Below are 22397 nucleotides of genomic sequence, written 5' to 3'. Positions count from 1 at the left end.
TAGTTATTCTCAGTACAGCTGGATGTAATTACTGCAGGAGAGTCACGGGGAGCTGGAGGCAACCTCAGCAACGTCATCTCACAAACACATTAAGTTTGTGGTGTGGTTTTATAAAAGGTCCCTGCAAAGTTGCACAGTGTGACACAAAAGTTGGTGGTGACGATAAACAAGACTCTTGAAATAACCATTTTTGAACTGAGATTTCACGTGCAGCCTTTCATGACATGTAGATAACCTTATTGGCTTTCTGAGAAACATTGCAGCGATGATAAGTCTAATGTGTGTCTAATGTGTGGAGACAGACTCCTTCGTAGAAAAGATGTGCCAGTATTGTTTTGGTGCAGTGTGAACAATTTCTCTGGAATATAAAGAAATCTTTCCTCTGCTGAGGAAGAGCTGAAGAGGACATGTCAGCCTTCTGCTGGTCTTCATCACTTTTGTAGTGGCAATTCCTTTTGTTTGACAAACCAAACATCCCACAATCAAAAATCCACAAGCCACTGCTGCACTGAGATAATATTTTGTACACAGGCAAAAGAAGTCCACTGTCCAAATTTGAATGTTGCGTTTTTTATGGTTTATTCATCCAGTTTGGCAATAACAAGATCCAAGATTTTGTTACTTCCTGCTGCTTCTCCTGCTCTGGTAAAAAAACAAAAAACAAAACAAAAACAAAACCATAGGCCCACCCCAGTGCATGCTGGTCCTATACCAGTCTCTTCATTTATAGAAAAAAAATGGCCCTGCAGCTCTTACTGATTGACTTAAGGTAAACACCAAAACAAAACAAAACATTGAAACAAAAATTACAACTACAAATAAACTTGTAAATAAACCCCAAATATAAGTAAACTAACAACAAACTTTAACAAATTTCAAAATAATTAAAAATAACAAATAGCTCCAACAACTTTAATGTCAGACTCTGGTTATTCTTCTGCCCTCAAAGAAAAGTTCTCAGTTTTCTGTTTTAGACCAGAGCCATATAAGCTAGTTCCTCAAGATGGGGAGGAAGTGGGAGTATTCTTCATCTTCTGTTTCTTGGAGATCACAACTATCACAGTGATGATCACAACAAAAGCAGACAGAGCAGCTACCAGTCCAAAGCGTCCTCTGCTGACTCCACCCTCCTCCTCTCCATCTGCTGTGTGGTGGACATGCAGATTGGACAGATGTGAGACATCAGCTGTCAGTCAGGTGATGACTTACAGTATTACTGTGTATTATGAAGTAAAAGAAAATGCACCATAAAAACAACTTAATAAATATCAAAGCCTTTGACCACAAAACCTATACCCTCTGCTGACTCACATGGAGGAACAACACTCAGGCTGATGGTTCTAATCCTGTGGTTTGTTCCTCTCCTGAAGACGCGACACTCGTATGTTCCAGTGTCATTAATCGTCACATTCTTCAGAATCAAAGACACGTCTCCATCCTTCCTCTGTCTGTCCTGCAGATCCACCCGGTTCTTAAAAGCTGGATGCTGGTTGTCTGGAACAAAAACCTCATCTCTGTACAAAAGCACATATTCTTGCTTCAGGTCAGCTCTGCTCCACTGAACAGCCAAGATCTGCTTATTATTAGTTGGAGCTCGACATGGCAGCGAGATGTTCTGCCCAGACTCAGCTGTGATGTTTTTCTGGTCTAAAAGAGGAAACGACACAGAACAGAGACAAAAAAGGAAACATTCAGCACAGCAGCCAATCACAGTGAGGCGGTACATACCTGAGCTCTGCTGAACTAAACCAGAGAGAGCAAAGCATCTGGTACACTGATGTTCTACAAACTGACCATTAGAACATTGATTGAAAAGAAACAGGACTAACATGCTACAGGTGAGAAGCTGCTGTACCATCTTTACTGAACTGTTTACTTTATTTGAGCTATTCAGTGATATAATGTATAGAGCTCAGATGTTTTTCTGTCTTGGCTGTTGTAAACAGGCTGCATATTTCCCCCTCTTACTCTATGATAGGTTTGTAGCTTAACCCTATTCGCTGGAACATTGAAGACAATGTAATTACACAGCAAAGCAAGACAGGAGTAGGCAAAGTTCTCTATGTTTCTCGTGCACGGGAGAGAACTGGACAAACGCCGTCCCTTCACTTGACCCCAGTTGCTCTCGTCCACTTCTTCGTAACACTGCTCTTTTATTGAGGTCACATGAATATGCATAGGTTCATTAACATACGACGTATACATACACACAAAGAGTACCTTGCCTGTGCGTTGTGTGCGTGTGTGTGTGTGTGTGTGTGTGTGTGTGTGTGTGGGGGGGGGTTCAGAGTGTGACCCCATACATGACTTCCCTAAACCTGCTGGTCTAGAAGTCCAGCAGTTCATCTAAACAAAAGGCACTTAGAGTAAAACAGACATAGATACGTTTATCCTACCATAAAACAATAAGAGAATATATAACCTCTCCCATGCTCCCAGGATGTGGGTGTGAATGCCAGAGCACTCTGGAATGCACACAAAGCTTTGCAGACTCCTAAGGATCACACATCCTATCACTACACAATCGATTATACACCTCTAAGCATATATGGTTAAATATTTCTGAGCATAAATGACAATCAACAATGTAAAGCTGACACTACTACACAATTTCATCCTTTGCATCATCTTGAAACATTCTGCAGTGCAAACAACATTTAAACTAGATCTCCTCACTTTTACTTTCACTGCATGTCGGATGATGCTCATTCTGTTCTGATCCAGTTTTTCATTAAGCCCATAAGCATCACAGTTTCAGAGTGAAAAGTACCATTAACCAAATAAAAGCAATAGAAAGGATTCAGAGCATCAAATTTATACCCATGTGTATGAACCTGATCATCTACATCAGAATTCCCTACAAGGGTGAGATATGCAGCTTCTTGTTTCAACTTGATAAAGTGCAGTAATGTGCCAGGGCTGCTGACTAATACAGGCCACAGTTAGAAAGACTGACTATGACAGGATCTCTGTGAAAGTTATGATTACTCTGCAAATAAGCAAATAAACAAAAAGGTGCTCGTTGGAGAGCAGTCACGTGAAGTTTGACAGAGTGACACGACAGATTTGTATATCTAGTGTTCAAGTATTTAGCTGAGGAAAGAACGATTATAAAGAGGTATACAATCAAATTAATTTTAGATCTAACTGATAATTAATGGGATTGTAGTTATTGAAAAAGACACATTTCCCACATCACTACTTCTCTGATGTGAAGTTTGCAAATGTTTTCAGTCTTTAAATGTTTATTCTCAACATTCAGCAATTCAAGAACACATCAAAAGCCAAAGATTGAAATATCAGCAGCTTACAGTATTTATTCAGGTGACACTCGGACTTTGTGGTCTTCATAATGAGTAGCTTTGTTTCAGCATCTTTGCTTTTTGCTTAAATATGATCACTATTTCACTTAGGAGTCATTAACCTGTTATGCAAACACTTTTCAGTGATCAGTCTGTATAAGAGCTGAACATAAGCCTGAAAATCACAGGTTTCCACACAAATTTTCTGCACTGCTTTTTAATTTCTGATCAAATATAACCCCACCACTGCATTTACAAAACTCTGAACATGCTATTGCAAAAGCAACTAACCCCTTCCCACAATCTGCAGCAGTGTCAACAGCATCTGCAGTTTCATCATTAAACACTTGAGTTTAATGAATGACTCTTTACTTTAAATAATGCTAATGAAAATAAAAACATGTTTCACTCACCTGTAGATGCAACAATTAGAGACAAAGATAGGAGGATTATTAAAGAAGCCATCTGTGACAAGTGGATGGAGAGAGTGGAGCAGTAAAGGCAGCTGAAAGCTGTTAGGAGTCAAAAGGGAAGATGAGGTTAAAAATATGCCAGGATGTTAGCAGTTCTCAAACACCACAAGCAAGAGCTTCATCACAGCAAGTTTTCCTCTTGCAACATAGTGCAACGAAAATACAACATAGTCACAGTCAAAAGAAGGTGATAAATAATGAAAAAAAAACCCCACGACTTTATCTCAGAGTAACTGACATTTATTCACCTCAGCAGCTAAACCTTTGCATGTTTCTTCTTGCTTCTGTTTCATGAGTGTAATCTGCCATATTTCAACCTGCTCTGGTCAAATAAAACTGACAGGAGTGCAGATAAGATCAAAATAAGATTTATGTTAGACACTCAGCATGGTGTGTGTCCTCTCAGCTGTGGTGTCACAGTAGGTCACCCTAGTAATATTCACATCACATAAAGTTAGCACAGAAGGAAATTTGTGTTTGGTTGATGATTTCTTTGTTGTAAAAATCCTTCTTGGCAGTAAATCTTTTAATGTTGGAAAGCCTGTTTATTTCCCTTTAACTGGACCAATTAAATGACACCAAACAAGAGCAGAACAAACTGTTTGGCAGACAAGATTTAGTACATTTTTCATGGGCTCAACAAGTAATAGCATGCCTGACTACACAACCTCTGGTGCAAAAATGGATTGATGAGCTATAGATAGATATGACAGATTTGTTTGTTCATTTCACTGCAGCAACACATTGTTGCAAAGAACTGCAGACAGTTACGGGTGTGTAGGCACACTGCTTATTTTTGTCTGATTATGTGTGCAAAAGAATACACAAAAATAAACAAGTTTACAAGATTACTCTGAATTATACTAAATAAATAAACAATTCAGTGTCAATCACATGAAGATGCAGGAATTAGAAATGTAATCAGGAGGACTTGAGACAACTCATCTGTGACAACATCTTAGAGACAGTGCAGAGACTTCACCCACACTGATGGATGTGTGCAGGGAGCAAAAAGAGAAAGAGAGAGAACGTTACATCTGTTGCAGCTCACACAACTCCCCTCATTAACCACTGAAGCATAAAAAAAAATGTCACATCAATGTCAACAGTAATGATTCATACAAACTTCCCCATTCATTCCAGGACATGATCACTGACACAAAACACATCTGAAAGAAAGTTGTGACACATTTCAAGTTTCCTTTTTCAGTTTTTATCCTTTTTTTATTAATTAATTATTAATTAATAATTTGATGGCCAAGACATTTCTGAACCTCATACTGGTAATTAGGGCAGATGTGCAGGTGAACAGTTACTACACAACAGACAGAAACCAGAACAAACCAGTATACAGCGTTTACAAAAAAAATAGATCAAAAGAGTTCAAAGCAGCAGTTGACCACTCGTGCAAAGGTCATTGACACTGAGCTAAACACACATTTGTTATTAAACAGCACCATACGACTTTGTGCAAACTCTGGTGACGATACAAGGATCGTTGGTTCACATTATCCTGGATCAACATCAAACACAGACTGATGACAGTAAACAAACAACAAACAAGTTATTGCACAATTCAGTAACTCTTACAGTCTGAATCCTTTTTTAGCAGCAATCGGAAACATTTTTTGTGATTTTTTTTTTCAGAATTTTCTATTTATTTTATTATGTTTATTTTCAGTGAGAAGCTCCAGGCTGAATTTGCTGTTTATTTGAGGAGTTTGAGGAGCTGTTATGTTTTTGATAACCACAGAACAGTTTTTTTATTTCTTATTTTTCACTTTTAAACTAGAAGTCCACGTTGCTTAGCTGCCTGGCAAAGTCGCTATCAATGTTAGTTCATCAAATCTGTAATGTTTCTTTTTATAAAATCATATTTCTGGACATGTTTAATCGACTTCCTCTTACTCCAGACTGGAAGCTGCATCTGGGATTGGCAGATAAAAGTGGACTTGGATCAGAGGCCAATTTCTCCCACAGAGATCGTAACAACTACTCTGCAACCAGACCTCGTCCTTTGGTCTAACTCCCAAAAACTTGCGTACGTCATTGAGCTGATTGTACCATGGGAGGAAGCAATTGAGGAGGCATTTGAGCGTAAGAAGCTGCGGTATGCCAACTTGGCAGCTGAGGCAGAGGACAGAGGCTGGAAGATCAAGGTGCGTCCGGTGGAAGTGGGGTGCAGGGGCTTTGTTGCCAGTACAACAGCAAAACTGCTTCGAGAGACTGGAATCAGAGGACAGGCACAACTGCAGGCTGACAACACTTGGGCAGCTACGGCAGTCAGCTAACCACGAGAGAAAAGAAATATTCCGCTCTTCTCCCCTCTGCTCTTCTTCCCTTTTCTGGGAGGCAGTGGGGAGGTAGAGCGTACAGCCCGATCCAGCGGGGAGGTGTGGGAAGCCAGATCAGGCACCCCCCTTCCAGCTCTCCTCTCTGCTCTCTCCTATCTCGTCCCTTTTGTCTTATTTCTCTCTATCACCTTTTCTATCCCTTTAAAGAAGTAGGGCTTCATAAATGCTAAAGAGGTAAGCATTATTTCTCAGTTGCAGTGAATAGATAGAAAATAAACTGTAGGAAACTAAACAGAAGAAAGAAGAAGAGAAGTAACAATTTAACATAAACCAGTGACTCCAGGGTCTGATCAACCCTGGCAGGGCCTCCTTGATGAGGGTGTCTAATGATAATGGCCGAAACACCTGATGAATCCAGGGTCCACTACTGATGATGTGTCCCAAATCATAATATGATATCTAGATCGATCTCTAATCCCTAAACCTAACCAAAGAAGGAAAATGGCAGATTAGCCTGGGTAAAAGACCAAAAGTTGAGGCAACAACGACATGTGCTGCTTGCAAAGTTTCTGGGCTGCCTTTCCTCATAGCAGCCGTCCCTCAAGAGTCTCTCCATTTAAAGTAATGCATTATCAGGGACTGTAATATTTAGTCCTTTTAACTGATATCTTTTAAATATGAATAATGTCAGAAAACCAACAACAATAACCGCAACATAACAAACAATCATCTTAACAGTCGGAGTTACATCCTGCACTTTTCCAGCTTCACTTTCCACGAGTCTCTGCTGCAACAACTTTTCATCTGTTTCACCTGCAGAGAGAACATCAGCTGTCAGAGAATATTTCAAACAGTGGTTTAATGTTTACCATCTGAGTTAGCAGCATGCCTTTTCCCCTTCACACTTAACACTGAAAGAATTGAGCAGAAGAAGCTGTGGATGAATTTTAGCTCACTGGCTTTTGTTTGTCTATTTGCCAAGTCACAGATAATCATGCAGTTTCTGTAGAGAAATACTAGCAGTAAGCAGGTTTAGATTTTTAGTTTATAATCTCACACTTTTATGTTTTGAGGTTTTTATGATGTGGGATCTGAGTGTGAGCTCCACAAACTCACCTGTGACTGTGAGGTTGATGAAGTGACTGATCTCAGTGTGAACTCTTTTACTTCTCACAGGGTTCCTCACTGCTACGTGACACTCATACATCCCAGTGTCATTAAACGTGACGTTGTTCAGGATCAGAGAAACGTCTCCATCCTTCATCTCCGGGTCCCTCAGCTTCACTCTTCCATGAAAAGATGGATGTTGGTAGTTTTCATAGGAGCGTTTGTTCCTGTAGAAGTAGACGTAGCCGTCTGTGTTCAGGTCAGGTCTGCTCCACTTCAGCACTGAGATTCTTTCATTTGTGGAAATCTGACACTGGAGAGTGACATCATCTCCAAGCTTCGCCTGCAGATTCTGCTGCAGGGCTAAAGGGAAGAAAATCATCTTTTTTAAATGTAACTCCTTTTTAAATTTTTAAAACATTTTTAACTGTTAACGGCACTTGATAAGAATTTGTGGCTGAAAAATCAAGACAACAGCAAAGAGCCTTAAACAGCAGTTCCTCTAATGCGCACACACACACACACACACACATGGAGCTATGTGATATAAAGGAAGTCCTAACACTTCAAGCAGAAGTGGTTTGAGGAAGGGACTCGGAAAGATGTCACTTTTTGTTTTTTCACTGTTAACAGTGAGCTGTAGTGGGGAAAAAAAGAAGGTCAAGGTAAAAAAAAAAATGCACATTTTACAATGTTAAACACTTTAAACATCTCCTGCTGTCCATTTCAGATCCCGAGTGACTGCTGCTGTTCTCATCGTGCAGCAATTCAAAGAACACAAAAACCACAAAGTGGCTGCGAGTCGAAACACAAGCAGCTTACAGCAGCCAGACTCAGGTGGACTCTGGGACTTTAAAACCCCTCTGCCCCACCCCTGGATCTGACATCAACTGTTACATCATTAACCATGCTGCTGTAATGAACATAAACTCTGATTCTCATTCAAGGTCAATGAAAAATGAACATAAAGAGACAGAGGAGCTCAACCTGCAAACAAAACAAGGGATTGAACATTTAACCTGTTAAACACATCACACAGAAAAAACACAAAACATTTTTTAAACTCTCTTTCACTTACCTACAGAGCCAGAAATCACGAACAGGAAGATTATGAGGGACTCCATCTGTGAGTGGAGGCTGGAAAGTGAAGTGTTCGCAGCCTGACCTGCAGTGAAAGTGTTCTTCACACTTTCACTTACCAGCATCTTTCATTTGCATAAAAGAGGGGGGGAAGTGCGGGTAGGCTGGGTGTTGTGTTGTGCAATTTCAAGGCAGAAAGCATGTAGGAAAGATGACATAAATGACTCATATTTCAATGTATACTTCATACATCCCCTGTAGGGAAATTCCTCTTAACATTTAACCCATTCAGTGAATCAGTGAGCAGCCACCAAGCCAGCGCCCAGGGAGCAGTGTGTAAGGTACCTTGCTCAGGGGTACTTCAGGGTAGCCGTTCAGTGGATTCAAACCCCTGGACCTTCTGATCATGGGGCAACCACTTTACCTACTGAGCTATTCGTGCCCAGACATGTTAAGTTCTTCCTTAACTTTGTCAGTATTGGATTAGATAAACAACTGTGGTCTACTTCAGGACAAACTTGCCCTTAACATTCTATGTAAATAATAGAAGCCAAATACTGTGTCAAGTCTCATTTGCACAACTAGTGCCGCATTTATCATTGTACATTGAAAAGTTTTACTTTATATGACGTGAAGTGGGAGGCGCTCAAACGGTCGGTTAGGCGCACAAGAAAAAAACAAAAACAAAACGGCTTGTTTTTATGTGAGAGCGCAAAGAGAGACGCACAAAGTATGCACAGAAAGTTTTTAACCTCCTCACACCGTCTCTGACTGATTTTTTTGGTTTATGGAGTCATCAAACAAAAAAGAAAATATATATTTAACCGCTCGGGAGTCTGTGCGGAAATTATGGTTTCCTTAACTGTTTATCTGCAGTGAGAGCTTGAAGGTCACGTGGTCCAATTACAAGCAAGTTTACAAATCTAATAAATATGAACAAACCTCTTATGTTAGTTCAAACTCACCTGCAGACACAGACAGTAAGTCCAGCAGAGACGCTCCAGTGTCCCAGCAGCCATTTCCTCCTCATTGTTCTGATGATTCAACTTTTCAAAATTTTGCTAAATATCTACACCAGAGTCTACACCATCCATTATCTCATTATCAAACACTGCAGTGTATTAACTCGAGACTCTTCACCCAAGTTCAATAAAACGTGATTCAGGAAAAGAGGAAGTCATATTCTGGGTTATTTGGCCGCAACCTTTGCTGCTCCAAATGATACACAAAAATTAACATTTCACATGTTAAACAGATCACTCTGAATTATACTTATTAACCATTATTTAACCCTTTTTACTCATCAGTTTAATTTTTTTTTGGGGGGGGGAATAAAAATACAAACAAATTCAGTTTCACTCACATGCAGATGCAGAAATTAGGGATGAAATCAGGAGGAACTTGAGAGAATCCATCTGTGACCACAGCTGTGAGATACTGCAGAGGCTTCACCTACACTGAAAGATGTTTACAGGGAATAGAAACCTTTTAAACACAGAGAAGAGACAGAAAGAGAAACAACATCATCTCAAATTCCCCTTCAGCAACCACAGAAGTAAAAAAAAAAAAATGTTAAACTCACACCAGAGTGAGGCCATCATCTCCTGGTAAGGCTGTTACCAACATCAGCAGCTACACTGTTGATGTAAACACAATTTTTTTTTTAAAAAAATGTAGCGCTTCTAATGTGTTCTACAACTTTATGAGATGAAGCGAGGAAGGTTACAGTTTCCTAATCTGATGCTCTGCTGTTTCTGACATGTGACCCTTTGTTTCAAGGTTTTTCAATGTGTCTCCATTTTACAGCTGCATTCATGAGAGTTGAATCTGACTGTATTAGAGAATCAGAATTATTTTTGGCTCCAAGATTATCCTGGTTTCCAAGTTGGTGTGTATTTGTATATGTGACTGCATGAACATCTGTGTAACTGGAGTAACTTGACTGAAGGATAAATAGTTGTAATAAGACTGTTGATTCAGGACGTTATTCATATTTTGATATTTACTTTAAGTTTCTGCTTTACTGTAAAACATAAAAAGTTGAAAATTAATTAATAACAGCAAGTAAGACAGAAGCAAACAACTTGCAATTTTTTTTCTTTAATAAATTATATAATAAATAACAATTACAAGCAATATCTCACAATGTCCACAAGAAGTCTCTGAAGACCACAAATCGGTATCCAAGGTTTTGTCTGTGAAGGTTCTCAGTCATCCAGGTCATCGTAGTCTAAGGAGCTTCCAAAGAAAAGCGTCTGGACTTCTTTAAGTTGCTTGAAGACGTTTCACCTCTCATCCGAGAAGCTTCTTCAGTTCTAAGGTCAAATGGTGGGGAGTCCCAGATTTAAACCCAGTGGGAGTTTCCCCCAAAGAGGGACAAAGGACCCCCTGATGATCCTCTAATCGCCTGAGCCAAGGTGTGAAAGTGGGTGTGGGTCCCAATCAGCCAGGGTTTCGGGTGAGCTCATTGTGAAACCTGGCCCCACCCTATCATGTGATTTCCTGAGGTCAGATGGCCCAGGATGTGAGTGGGCGTTAAGGCGTCTGGGAAGGGAACTCAAAACTGGATTATAGATGGCAGACAGTTGGTGTCGTAAACCACCGCCTCTGTTCAAAGATGGTCGCTCACAGTGGACATAGATGGCTTCTTTCACTCCTCTTTCAAACCATCTGTCCTCTCGGTCCAAAATGTGAACATTGGCATCCTCGAAAGAGTGACCTTTATCCTTAAGATGCAGGTGGACTGCTGAGTCTTGTCCTGTGGAGGTGGCTCTTCTATGTTGTGCCATACGCTTGTGAAGTGGCTGTTTGGTCTCTCCAATGTAGAGGTCTGGGCATTCCTCGCTGCACTGTACAGCATACACCACATTGTTAAGTTTGTGTTTAGGAGTTTTGTCTTTCGGGTGAACCAGTTTTTGTCTGAGTGTGTTGCTGGGTCTGAAATGCACCGGGATGTCATGCTTGGAGAAAACTCTCCTGAGTTTCTCTGATACACCGGCTACATAGGGGATGACAATGTTGTTGCATCTGTCTTTCTTATCCTCCCTCGCTGGTGTCTGATCTTTTCTGACCTTAGAACTGAAGAAGCTTCTCGGATGAGAGGTGAAACGTCTTCAAGCAACTTAAAGAAGTCCAGACGCTTTTCTTTGGAAGCTCCTTAGACTATCCAAGGTTTTTAATAGTAAGACAGAGGTGGTAAAACGATCCACAGTTATAGAGCAAATAAGTCCTTTTAGCTATTCTCAGTACAGCTGGATGTAATTACTGCAGGAGAGTCAGGAGGAGCTGGAGGCCTGCAAGCTCAACAACTTCATCTCACAAACACATTAAGTTTGTGGTGTGGTTTTATAAAAGGTCCCTGCAAAGTTGCACAGTGTGACACAAAAGTTGGTGGTGACGATAAACAAGACTCTTGAAATAACCATTTTTGAACTGAGATTTCATGTGCAGCCTTTCATGACATGTACATAACCTTAACCTCCTAGGACCTGGCGTCCACATATGTGGACATCACATTTTGGGTCATTTAGACCAAAATACTCAATTTTGCTCTACAAGGGCCTGATATCCACTTACAAGGACATTATACTGCTACTGTTCTATCAAAATTTTAAACGAAGATCCTCATATGTGGCTCTCATTATTCTTAGAAACAAAAATTAGGCAAAAAAAAATCCTATAATTCTTTGTTTTTACATTCATCAGGTCCCAATCAGCTCAAATATCAAAGAGAAATTAAAAATGCATGCCGTGAAAGAGTTTGGGTCTTAGGACAATAAATACATAATGATAAAACAACAGTCTCAGTTGGCCAATTAGTCAAATGCCAGGAAATAAAAATTAATTTTTAACCTGGATTTAAAAACCACCACTGAAGTGCCTGATGTGGAGAGGAAGATCATTCCAAAGCTTCAGGCCCACAATAGAGAACGCTTGGTCTCCTCTGAGCTTCAGCTGTGATTTAGGGACTGAGAGCAACAGCTGCTCAGCTGACCGGAGTGATTGAGGGGGGGCATAGGGCTTGAGCAGATCAGACAAATATACAGGAGCCAGACCATTTCAGGATTTAAAAATCAGTAAAAAGGTTTTAAAATATATTCACATTTTAATTGGAAGCCAGTGTAAGCAGGCCAGAACCAGGGTAATATGCTTAAATTTTATTTTACCAGTTAAAAACTGTGGCGCAGTGTTTTGAACCAGCTGCAGGTGTGACAGGGTGCTTTGGCCAACCCCTGTTATAAGGGAGTTGCAGTAATCCAAGCGAGAGGTTATACAAGCATGGATGAGAGTTTCCAAATCACGCCTGGAAAGAAAAGGCTTAACCTTCGACAGACGTCTGAGGTGATTTTTACCCCAAGATTAGTAATCGAGCTCTTCAGGTAAGGCTCTGAGTCTACTTTGGTGTAATCGACACAGCTGATCAGCAGAGGGAGGTGTTTGCTCTTATAGTGCAGTGTGACTGTGAGCAGACCTGCACACACTCAGTGATTATGCACTAATAGACTATTATTGATGACATCTTTATCTCTGTGCAAAATGCTCCATTATGTCCCGGAAAACATTTTTCTGAGTGCAAGTTCTCATGGGTGAGTGTTTCCACTAATCACTGAATGTGGAAAAGACACCATGTAGACATCTGTTCACAACCATATTCATTGTTATTGTTTAAAAAATAATAATTAAGGTAAATGAATGATCTGATCTTCATTTCTCACTTTGTAAGAGACGGTCAGACCTGACCTCTGTTGTGTGTGGAAGAACCGTCAACATTAACTTTAACTTACTGTCGTGCTGCAACCAGGTTCAACCATTGAGATAACGTCATCGTTTCAACCATGTTTGGTGGTTGGATGCTCTCTTCATGTTGCACTTTAATGTAAGATAAATAAGGCAAATTCTTCCTTTGAAGCCTTCCATAGAATGATGGCTTTTTAATTATGGTTATTGAATATAAACATTTGTCATTAATTTTTGGTCTTCAAATGCTGTCACATGACAGTTTTATTACTTTAGACTTTAAGTTTATGTCATTCAATTTATAATCCTCTTGAGTTGCAGTCTATAAGCTCCACCTCCTCCTTGATGCTCCCAGTAGACACTGCTGTAAAGCGTGCCTGCAGCTTAAGAAGTGTGGGCATTTCCTCTCAGCAGTGCGCTCTCGGTGTTTTGTGGCTCGCAAGGGAAGCCAGCCAAGGTCGAGGAAAAGATCCCTTCGCCTGTCTTTAGCCAACTTCGACTGATTCCTTCGCTAAAGCCCTTTTTATTGTCAGCAAGCAATTATTCATGAATATGCAATTACAAATACACGTGACAGTCTTAAGCAGGCATATCTGAACAACATCAGCATCTGTATTCTGTGTGTGTGTGTGTGTGTTTTCAGCCATTCCATACATAGACCTACAACCTTTCAATGAACTTAGGTCATTAGGTCCCAATCAGCCCAAATATCAAAGAGAAATAAAAAATGCATGCCATGGAAGAGTTCGGGTCTTAGGAGGTTAATGGTTTTCACAGAAACATTGCAGTGATGATAAGTCTAATATGTGGAGACCAACTCCTTCATAGAAAAGATGTGCCAGTATTGTTTTGGTGCAGTGCGAACAATTTCTCTGGAATATAAAGAAATCTTTCCTCTGCTGAGGAAGAGCTGAAGACGACATGTCAGCCTTCTGCTGGTCTTCATCACTTTAATGTCAGACTCTGGTTGTTCTTCTGCTCTCACACAAAAGTTCCCAGTTGTCTGTTTCAGACCAGAGCCATATAAGCTAGTTCCTCAAGATGGGGAGGAAGTGGGAGTATTCTTCATCTTCTGTTTCTTGGAGATCACAACTATCACAGTGATGATCACAACAAAAGCAGACAGAGCAGCTACCAGTCCAAAGCGTCCTCTGCTGACTCCACCCTCCTCCTCTCCATCTGCTGTGTGGTGGACATGCAGATTGGACAGATGTGAGACGTCAGCTGTCAGTCAGGTGATGACACATACTATTACTGTGTATTATGAAGTAAAAGAAAATGCACCATAAAAACAACTTAATAAATATCAAAGCCTTTGACCACAAAATCTACCCTTTAATGACTCACATGGAGGAACAACACTCAGGCTGATGGTTCTAATCCTGTGGTTTGTTCCTCTCCTGAAGACGTGACACTCGTATGTTCCAGTGTCATTAATCGTCACATTCTTCAGAATCAAAGACACGTCTCCATCCTTCATCTGTCTGTCCTGCAGATCCACCCGGTTCTCAAAAGCTGGATGCTGGTTGTCTGGAACAAAAACCTCATCTCTGTACAAAAGCACATATTCTTGCTTCAGGTCAGCTCTGCTCCACTGAACAGCCAAGATCTGCTTATTATTAGTTGGAGCTCGACATGGCAGCGAGATGTTCTGCCCAGACTCAGCTGTGATGTTTGTCTGGTCTAAAAGAGGAAACGACACAGAACAGACATTAAAGGAAACATTCAGCACAGCAGCCAATCACAGTGAGGCGGTACATACCTGAGCTCTGCTGAACTAAACCAGAGAGAGTAAAGCATCTGGTACACTGATGTTCTACAAACTGACCATTAGACCAGCTGATTGAAAAGAAGCAGGACTAACATGCTACAGGTGAGAAGCTGCAGTACCATATTTACTGAACTGTTTACTTTATTTGAGCTGTTCAGTGATATAATGTTTTGAGCTCAGATGTTTTTCTGTTTTGGCTGTTGTAAACAGGCTGCATATTCTCCCTCTGGCTCTACTACACTATTTCATCCTTTGCATCATCTTGAAACATTCTGCAGTGCAAACAACATTTAAACTAGATCTCACTTTTACTTTGCATGTCGGATGATCCTCATTCTGTTCTGATTCAGTTTTTCATTAAGCCCATAAGCATCACAGTTTCAGAGTGAAAAACACCATTAGCCAAATAAAAGGAATATGAAGGATTCAGAGCATCAAATTTATACCCATGTGTATGAACCTGATCATCTACATCAGAATTCCCTACAAGGCTGAAGTTTACAGCTTCTTGTTTCAACTTGATAAAGGGCAGTAATGTGCCAGGGGGATAGTTGTAACATTTTTGACATTTGTCTGTAGCTTGGAGCTCTTTTAAGGTAGTGGATTGAAAATTTAATGCAAAGTATTTACACTTCTCTGCTATTAAATAGTGCAGCTATTTTCTCTGCAGCACGATTACCCATTGCATGGTATGGTCTGAAACACAAAGAGTGAAATGTTACAATTAACCCTATAGTCTGGGTTAGTTGTAACATAGTCAGTCAGTCTCTAGCTTTTGAACATATTCCAACCCCCCAAAAAAGACAAATGATGAAATTTCCTGCAACTGAATATTTCATTAATTTTGGTTGGTCTTCCTTGCAGAGGTGGGACCAAGTCATTGTTTTGCAAGTCTCAAGTCTTTATCCTCAAGTCACAAGTCAAGTCTCAAGTAAAGTCAAACAAGTCAGAGTCAAGTCGTAAGTCAAGACAGACAACTTTCAAGTCAAGTCCCAAGTCCAAAACTTTGAATTTCAAGTCCTTTCAAGTCTTTTTAAAAAAAAAAAAAAAAAGAAAAGAAAACAATGTTGCAGTTATATGTTAGATGTAAATAATAGACCATGTGTTCTTTTTTAAATCTGTATTTATCTCATCACCTGATGAAACAACTTACAAAATATGCACTAATTCTGAAATTGCACCTTTATAATGTACAGCTCAATTAAACTTTGCTGCAAGAATAGTCTTCCTCTAAATTACAAATTTACAGAATAAACATTCAGTAAAAAATGCAAAAGCAGAACTTCCTGTTGAAACAAAGTGCTGAGATTTCCTTATGTACAAAACAATGAACCATCGCAGTAAATTTTGTGCAGTGTGATTAGCTTGTCCTCTCTCTCATCTAGTCTCTGTGAATAGGTGTGAACGTGTGTATGTGTCCGTGTGAGTGACAGAGGGAAAAAAAACCAAACATTGGCCAAAAGTCTGTCAGTCATTTGTGCACGATGAGGCCGTAGAATGATGCCACCATAGCTGAAAACCCGCTCCACAGGAGCACTACATGCAGGCACTGCCAAAACTCTGGTGGCCACATGAAACAGAGAAGGAAGAGTCTGCATGTTCATTGCCCAGAACAAGAGGGCGTTCTGTCCATCAGCAATATCCAGGTAGTGACTTAGCTGTAGAGCTGGACTCTTCCCCACATCCTTCTTCTGCCTCTTACAGTAAGCAGCAAAGAGTCCTCCATCTTCAGAGTCCTCTTGATGTTCCTCACCAGGAGTCACAGGTTGCTCTGACTTTACAGGATCTGCTGCATCTTGCAGGATCAGATCTGGCAAAACAAATTAACAGCAAAAGAGCCTTTATTACAATTTTAGACAAAAAAAAAAAAATACAGAAAATATAAACTATATTCAATCTTTACCTTTAACTTTTTGTGTCACCTCTGTCTTTATGTCACAACTGCCCAACACATGGTGTTCCACCCACAACAGAGAAAACGCTGGATCCAAAGCAGCTGCTTTAAGGTACACTGGATCTGAAAAGGGGGCAGTGATCCCATCTTCTGCTCTAGCCATTCGCACACTGATAAAGATTCCAAGAAATCTTCTGTTCAAAGATGCTTGGAGGCTCCTGACCAGACCATTCAGGAAACGGACTTGAGGCTTCAGTTTCTCAAGGTGGTGATTGAGGGACAGCACAGATGGAACAACAGCACTAATCGTGACTATTTTCTCACCTTGTGTCAAATCTGTTGCTTCTCCAAAAGGCTTCAAGATGTCCACCATCTCCTTCAACAGGTTCCACTCTCGTGTTGTGAATAATAACTCCTTGTGTCCAGCCATTTCAAGAACAGCACAGAGTTTTAGATGTTCACACTGGAGAACTGCCTTTACTTGTCTCAGTGTTGAATTCCATCTTGTGATTACAGCAGCAGGGATCGCTTTCTGTTCACCAAATTCAGCTTCAAACACATCTTTGAATGTTGTGCTTGTGTGGAGTAGAAAGCCGAGCTTAGATAACTTTGAAAGTGAAGGAGATGCCACTTTGGTCTCTGACAAACCATCTCTCACCACCAGCTGAAGTGTGTGCGCAAAACACTGCAGGCGCTGTGTCTTTGCCATAGCAGCACCTACTGTTTCCTGATCTTCCAAGGTTAAGTCGTGCCAGAGCTCTGGGTCGTCAAGATGATCACCATCATCATCATCATCATCATCATCATGTTCCTCACCTTGCTCAGTGGGGAAGCACACAGTGAATGCTTTCCGCATATTGGCAGTATTGTCACTAATAATAGTCTAGTTTATCTTTGATGTTGTATTCGTCACATATAGCTTCAAATTTCTCACAGATTCTTTTACCAGTGTGTAATCCTTTGAAGCAGTCAAAGGCCAGCAGTTTGGATTTTAGCTGCATCCTCTGTCTCTTTCTGTATCCAGTGCACAGTGATACCAAGGAAACCCCTCATCCTTCGGTCCGACCAAATGTCCACAGTAACTGAAACATGATCAGTCTCGCTCAACTGAGTTCTTAACATTGAACGTTTCTCAGCAGCAAGGTTCTGTTTTTGATATAATTGTTCTGCGACATACCGGGCTGTATTTTCTGTCAACTACCGTCAGAAAGTGCCGAAAATTCTTGTTTTCCACAATAGAAAGGGGCAGGTTGCAACCAATAATCAAGTCACTTAATAATGCATTTGTGATAGCTTTCTGCTGTGGATGAGTCATGCTGTACTGTCCGGCACAAGTGTCCATAAACTGTGATATGGAAGGCTGTTGAGGTTCATTTGTGATCCTCTTTTTCATCTGGTATTCTTCAAATCTGATAGAGGTAAGCATATTAGACTCATGTCAGAAATTCCATTACAGCCATTCATGAATTGCATTTGACTTTAAGTTGATCCTAATAATCCTAAATAAATATTAACACTTAAACCCTCATAGTTTTCAGACAATAAAAAATATAAAAAAAAAAAATATAAAAATTATTTATTAAAACACTTCTCAAAACTCTGCATACAGTTCTAATAAGCAATGTTTAGCATCCCTGTTAAGAATAACTGACCTTCGCAAATAAACAACAGCTAATAATATAAGATCAAAGTATTTTATTTGATGTACTGACATAAATGACAGAAGAAAAAGGCCATGTATAGCAGGACTACTCAATTACACACTAAGGTGGGCCAGATTTTCTAACCCAAAAATTTTTTCCCAGGCTCAGACATGCAAAAGTTAAACACGACCATACACTAATTGCAAATTAAACACAGTGATTTTGAATTGTGATGTGATGGTAAAATAAATATTTGTCAGTCTAAACTGGGTTAAATCTACGGGTTAATGATGGGAGGAGACAGAGAGAGACTGAGTACAGCTACAGAACCCACTTTCTGAAACGGACCCTGCTCACCATTCACCGACAATTCTGAGCTAACAAGTTGCATGTTATTCTTGGATGCGCCTGTAGGACCGGATTTAAAATAGCATGACAAACATATCATACCTGTTAAAGCCAAACAGTATCATCAACGTAGCCTGAAGAACATTTGCTAATAAGATGAAGTTAGCTAAGTCAGCTGTCTCATCGTAGCAAAAAAAAAAAAAAAAAAAAAAAAAAAAAAAAAAAAAAGCACCACCTACCGTTCTTTATGCAACTTCAAATGTCGGACAAAGTTGGAAGTTGTTCCATCTCCGTCTGTGATTCTCTTCTTGCATGTTTTGCATATTGCATTTCGTTTTTTGTTGACTACTTCGTAGTTTATGTACCCGAAAGAAATTACTCTTGGGAGCATTTTTGGCTCGAGCGTTTTTGTTCTTGTTTTTTTTCAAATCTGGTTAATTTGATTGGCTGTGCTACAGCTCATGCTCACATACATACGGAGTGTGGTAAGAATGAATGAATGAATAAAGTGAATTAATGGTCCGCACTTTTTATATAATATGTTAAATTTTAGATTTGGGTAAAATGTCAAGTCTTTTCAAGTAAACAGGTTCAAGTCCAATTCAAGTCCCAAGTCACTGGTGTAAAAGTCCAAGTCAAGTCACAAGTCTTACAACCTTTTTTCAAGTCAAGTCTAAAGTCATAAAATTAATGACTCGAGTCTGACTCGAGTCCAAGTCATGTGACTCGAGTCCACACCTCTGCTTCCTTGAGTTTGGCCTCATTGGCTCAGTGGGCATTGTAACCTACAACTCTTGCACCAACTTTTGAACATAACAATGAAGCTGGAAAAAAAAAAAAAAATGTAGTTGTGCACCAGCATCGCAATTCCATTACTTTTTATCATGGCTTATCTTGGTGTGGTTTGCAAAGTGCTTCAGAAAGATGAGGAAGCCTGTTTCTTGCACCCATCCTGATTTATTTCCACTACTTCCTACTGGTCCATCTCTGACACAGTGGTCTGCATAATGTATGTGTGGGAACACAAACAGTGGAGGAATTGTGTTGCCAATGGCATTAACCGCATATACAAAGGCGACCAGTGAACCTCCCTCTGCTGATGTCGTTGCCCCAACTTGTTTAAGTTAAATAGTGTGGTAAGTTGTAACATCTGCATTATTGTTACAACTGACCCAGACTGTTGCTGTTACAACTGACCCAGACTCCTATAGCCATGAACTAGCTAACATTACAGCCAATGGCTAAAAAATTAGCACTAAAGACCTACACAGAATATATCCCCATAGACATATCAAACTTAAATTATGTTATTTGTGAGTTTAACTGCAAAGCAGATAATGCTATTAGAAATTGAAATAAAGTAGAAAAACTTACTTTTTGTCATACAAATTACTTTTGTGTGTTAAATTGTCTGTTTGACAAATTGTGCTGATTTTTCACATGTGATAGCAGAACTGAATTGGGCATGCACAGGATGAATCACATCATTTGAAACTTAGCCCTGATTGGAGAAATTGGAAGTGTTACAACTATCCCCAGTCTCCCTACAGGCCACAGTTAGAAAGACTGACTTCAACAGGATCTCTGTGAATGTCATGCACATGTTTTCAGTCTTTAAATGTTTATTCTCAACATTCAGCAATTCAAGGAACACATCAATGAAGACTGAAATATCAGCATCTTACAGTATTTATTCAGGTGACACTAGGACTTTGTAGCCTTCATAATAATAATAATAATAATTACTTTTTGCTTAAATATGATCACTATTTCACTTAGGAGTCCTTAACCTGTTATGCACACACTTCAGTGATCAGTCTGTATGAGAGCTGAACATAAGCCTGAAAATCACAGGTTTCCACACAAATTATCTGCACTGCTTTTTGTTTTCTGATCAGATATTGCCCCACAACTGCATTTACAAAACTCTGAACATGCTATTACAAAAGCAACTAAACCCTTCCCACAATCTGCAGCAGTGTCAACAGCATCTGCAGTTTCATCATTAAACACTTGAGTTTAATGAATGACTCTTTACTTTAAATAATGTTAGTGAAAATAAAAACATGCTTTCACTCACCAGGAGATGCAACAATTAGAGACAAAGATAGGAGGATAAGTGGATGGAGACAGTGGAGCAGGAAAGGCAGCTGAAAGCTGTTAGGAGTCACAGAGGGAAGATGTGGTTATGCCAGGATGTTAGTAGTTCTCAAACACCATGAGCAAGAGCATCATCACAGCAAGTTTTCCTCTTGCAACATAGTCACAGTCAAAAGAAGGTGATATAATAATTAAAAACAAGACTTTTCTATTCTACTATATTTTATTCATAAGGTTATGTAGCGAGTAAAAGCCACCGAGTAACCGCTAAGGGCCTCTATACTATTCGTGCAGACTTTCAGGCCCAAAGCTCTTACAGGAACGAGCCCAGAACAAACGGGACAAGGGGGTCAATATCAGTCAGATACGTTAAAATTTATTATTTTAAAAGAAAACACAAAGGGTTTGCAAAAGGGCTAAAACAGCAAAATGAAAAAGGTCACTAACGACCACAATATAGTCTTATTGGTGCAACCTGCGAGCAATGCAATTATCACCTGGGGGCTTGCTCTACCCCGGTGGTCCCAGATGCTCGTTGCTTTAAAAGAAAAATCCACCCCAAATAAATACGAGCCCAACAGAACACTTATCGCATGCACTAAGTGTTTTAGTTCAGGCAATAATCGGTGGCACTAAAATCACTCTTAATAAAACTTATTCACTGCAAATCCACACGGAGCACCTCTAAAAGACCTAATTCCCCTAAGGTAAGAGCCCAGCTCAGGGATTGTACATTGCCCGACTAATATTGCACCAGCCCATTGGAAATAAAAACAGTTTTAAAAGGTGACCCTACTCTAAAACCAACTTAAGAGAAAAACGCAATAAAAAAAAGAGAAGGAGGAAAAAACAGTGACAAATTCACATGTGCAGCCTGTCCTGCAGGAGGCAATACAATATAAATTAGATTATAGTGCATAAATATACTTTTTTTTTTAATGTCAAATATATTAAGTTAACATACCTCCAGCAGACAACTGTGATTGCTGCACACCTGGCTTATCTTGGCTGATCTTCTAAAATCACTACTAAAAACATCAAATACAATACACATCAAATACCTTTCAACAAATTAAAAAAAAGCACTAAAAGAAAAACAGCCTGTACCTCGAACCTCTGCTGTAGAGGTTTAAAACAACTGTTTGTGTAGCAGACAATTAAAACTTCTCAGGCTCTTCACCTACTCACACAACCATTGTTCACAGCCACTCGTCAGTGGGAATGAAGAGCACCTGCTGCTACTTCCTCTTTTATACCCTCCATTGGGTCCCCTGGGTCCTAAAGCCTTCCCCATTACAGTTAATTATTAGTTTCCAACCATCCCGTAAAAAATGGAATCGTCCCGCATTCAGAGAAAATATTACGCGTTTCGTTTTGAGCTGAGAAGGAACACAGTTTGTCCCGTACTTCAGCTAGGATGAAAAAAAGACACAAAGCTGGATTTATTCTGCATCTTTACACTGCACAGCTGCCTCTTCTTCTCTCATTCTCTCCCCCTCCCTCTCCTGTTGCTACTTCAGTCATGAAACTGATTTTAATCATGAAAGAAATACTTTTCTTTCTTAATGTCATTTAAAATGTCTCGCTTTTAATAAATAATTATCTGAATCTTACAACTAAAGTTTTTATCTGATCTAAAATGTATAGA

General features: G+C 39.8%; 3 protein-coding genes and 1 long non-coding RNA gene across 4 annotated transcripts; all 4 read right to left on the bottom strand.

Moving 5' to 3' along the window:
* Positions 1 to 917: 917 nt before the first annotated feature.
* Positions 918 to 1858, bottom strand: LOC120434016 (coxsackievirus and adenovirus receptor homolog). Its single transcript, XM_039601382.1, has 3 exons — positions 1837 to 1858; positions 1312 to 1647; positions 918 to 1144 (listed from the first exon to the last, which is right to left on the bottom strand). The coding sequence occupies exons 1-3, from the start codon at positions 1856 to 1858 to the stop codon at positions 999 to 1001; spliced, it is 504 nt and encodes a 167-aa protein (XP_039457316.1). The 3' UTR covers positions 918 to 998.
* Positions 1859 to 6459: 4601 nt separating this feature from the next.
* LOC116318697 (myelin-oligodendrocyte glycoprotein-like) lies at positions 6460 to 8344 on the bottom strand. The gene is made up of 3 exons (XM_039609919.1): positions 8255 to 8344; positions 7186 to 7539; positions 6460 to 6882 (listed from the first exon to the last, which is right to left on the bottom strand). Exons 1-3 carry the CDS (start codon positions 8298 to 8300, stop codon positions 6686 to 6688), a joined length of 597 nt encoding a protein of 198 aa, XP_039465853.1. The 5' UTR covers positions 8301 to 8344; the 3' UTR covers positions 6460 to 6685.
* Positions 8345 to 13515: 5171 nt separating this feature from the next.
* Positions 13516 to 21961, bottom strand: LOC120437775. The gene is made up of 5 exons (XR_005611401.1): positions 21857 to 21961; positions 21714 to 21777; positions 20730 to 20806; positions 14341 to 14676; positions 13516 to 14175 (listed from the first exon to the last, which is right to left on the bottom strand). It is a non-coding gene; the product is annotated as an uncharacterized LOC120437775 (long non-coding RNA).
* Positions 15868 to 18945, bottom strand: LOC120437774 (zinc finger BED domain-containing protein 4-like). Its single transcript, XM_039608329.1, has 3 exons — positions 18889 to 18945; positions 16668 to 18067; positions 15868 to 16574 (listed from the first exon to the last, which is right to left on the bottom strand). The coding sequence occupies exons 2-3, from the start codon at positions 17512 to 17514 to the stop codon at positions 16078 to 16080; spliced, it is 1344 nt and encodes a 447-aa protein (XP_039464263.1). The 5' UTR covers positions 17515 to 18067; positions 18889 to 18945; the 3' UTR covers positions 15868 to 16077.
* Positions 21962 to 22397: the final 436 nt, after the last annotated feature.

Source organism: Oreochromis aureus, linkage group 3 (assembly GCF_013358895.1).
Source record: "Oreochromis aureus strain Israel breed Guangdong linkage group 3, ZZ_aureus, whole genome shotgun sequence".
Lineage (NCBI taxonomy): Eukaryota > Metazoa > Chordata > Actinopteri > Cichliformes > Cichlidae > Oreochromis > Oreochromis aureus.
This window is presented reverse-complemented; position numbering and strand designations above follow the sequence as displayed.

What these genes read in the sequence shown, in the direction of transcription:
- LOC120434016 (XM_039601382.1), bottom strand. Translation starts at nt 1,858, where the DNA reads ATGGTACAGCAGCTTCTCACCT. An exon ending in GGTACAGCAGCTTCTCACCT is followed by an intron (nt 1,648 to 1,836) that starts GTAGCATGTTAG and finishes TTCCTCTTTTAG; the next exon opens with ACCAGAAAAACATCACAGCT. An exon ending in CCTGAGTGTTGTTCCTCCAT is followed by an intron (nt 1,145 to 1,311) that starts GTGAGTCAGCAG and finishes TCCACCACACAG; the next exon opens with CAGATGGAGAGGAGGAGGGT.
- LOC116318697 (XM_039609919.1), bottom strand. Translation starts at nt 8,300, where the DNA reads ATGGAGTCCCTCATAATCTTCCTGTTCGTGATTTCTGGCTCTGTAG. An exon ending in CGTGATTTCTGGCTCTGTAG is followed by an intron (nt 7,540 to 8,254) that starts GTAAGTGAAAGA and finishes TCTTCCCTTTAG; the next exon opens with CCCTGCAGCAGAATCTGCAG. An exon ending in CATCAACCTCACAGTCACAG is followed by an intron (nt 6,883 to 7,185) that starts GTGAGTTTGTGG and finishes TTCTCTCTGCAG; the next exon opens with GTGAAACAGATGAAAAGTTG.
- LOC120437774 (XM_039608329.1), bottom strand. Translation starts at nt 17,514, where the DNA reads ATGCGGAAAGCATTCACTGTGTGCTTCCCCACTGAGCAAGGTGAGGAA. An exon ending in GGTGACACAAAAAGTTAAAG is followed by an intron (nt 16,575 to 16,667) that starts GTAAAGATTGAA and finishes TTGTTTTGCCAG; the next exon opens with ATCTGATCCTGCAAGATGCA.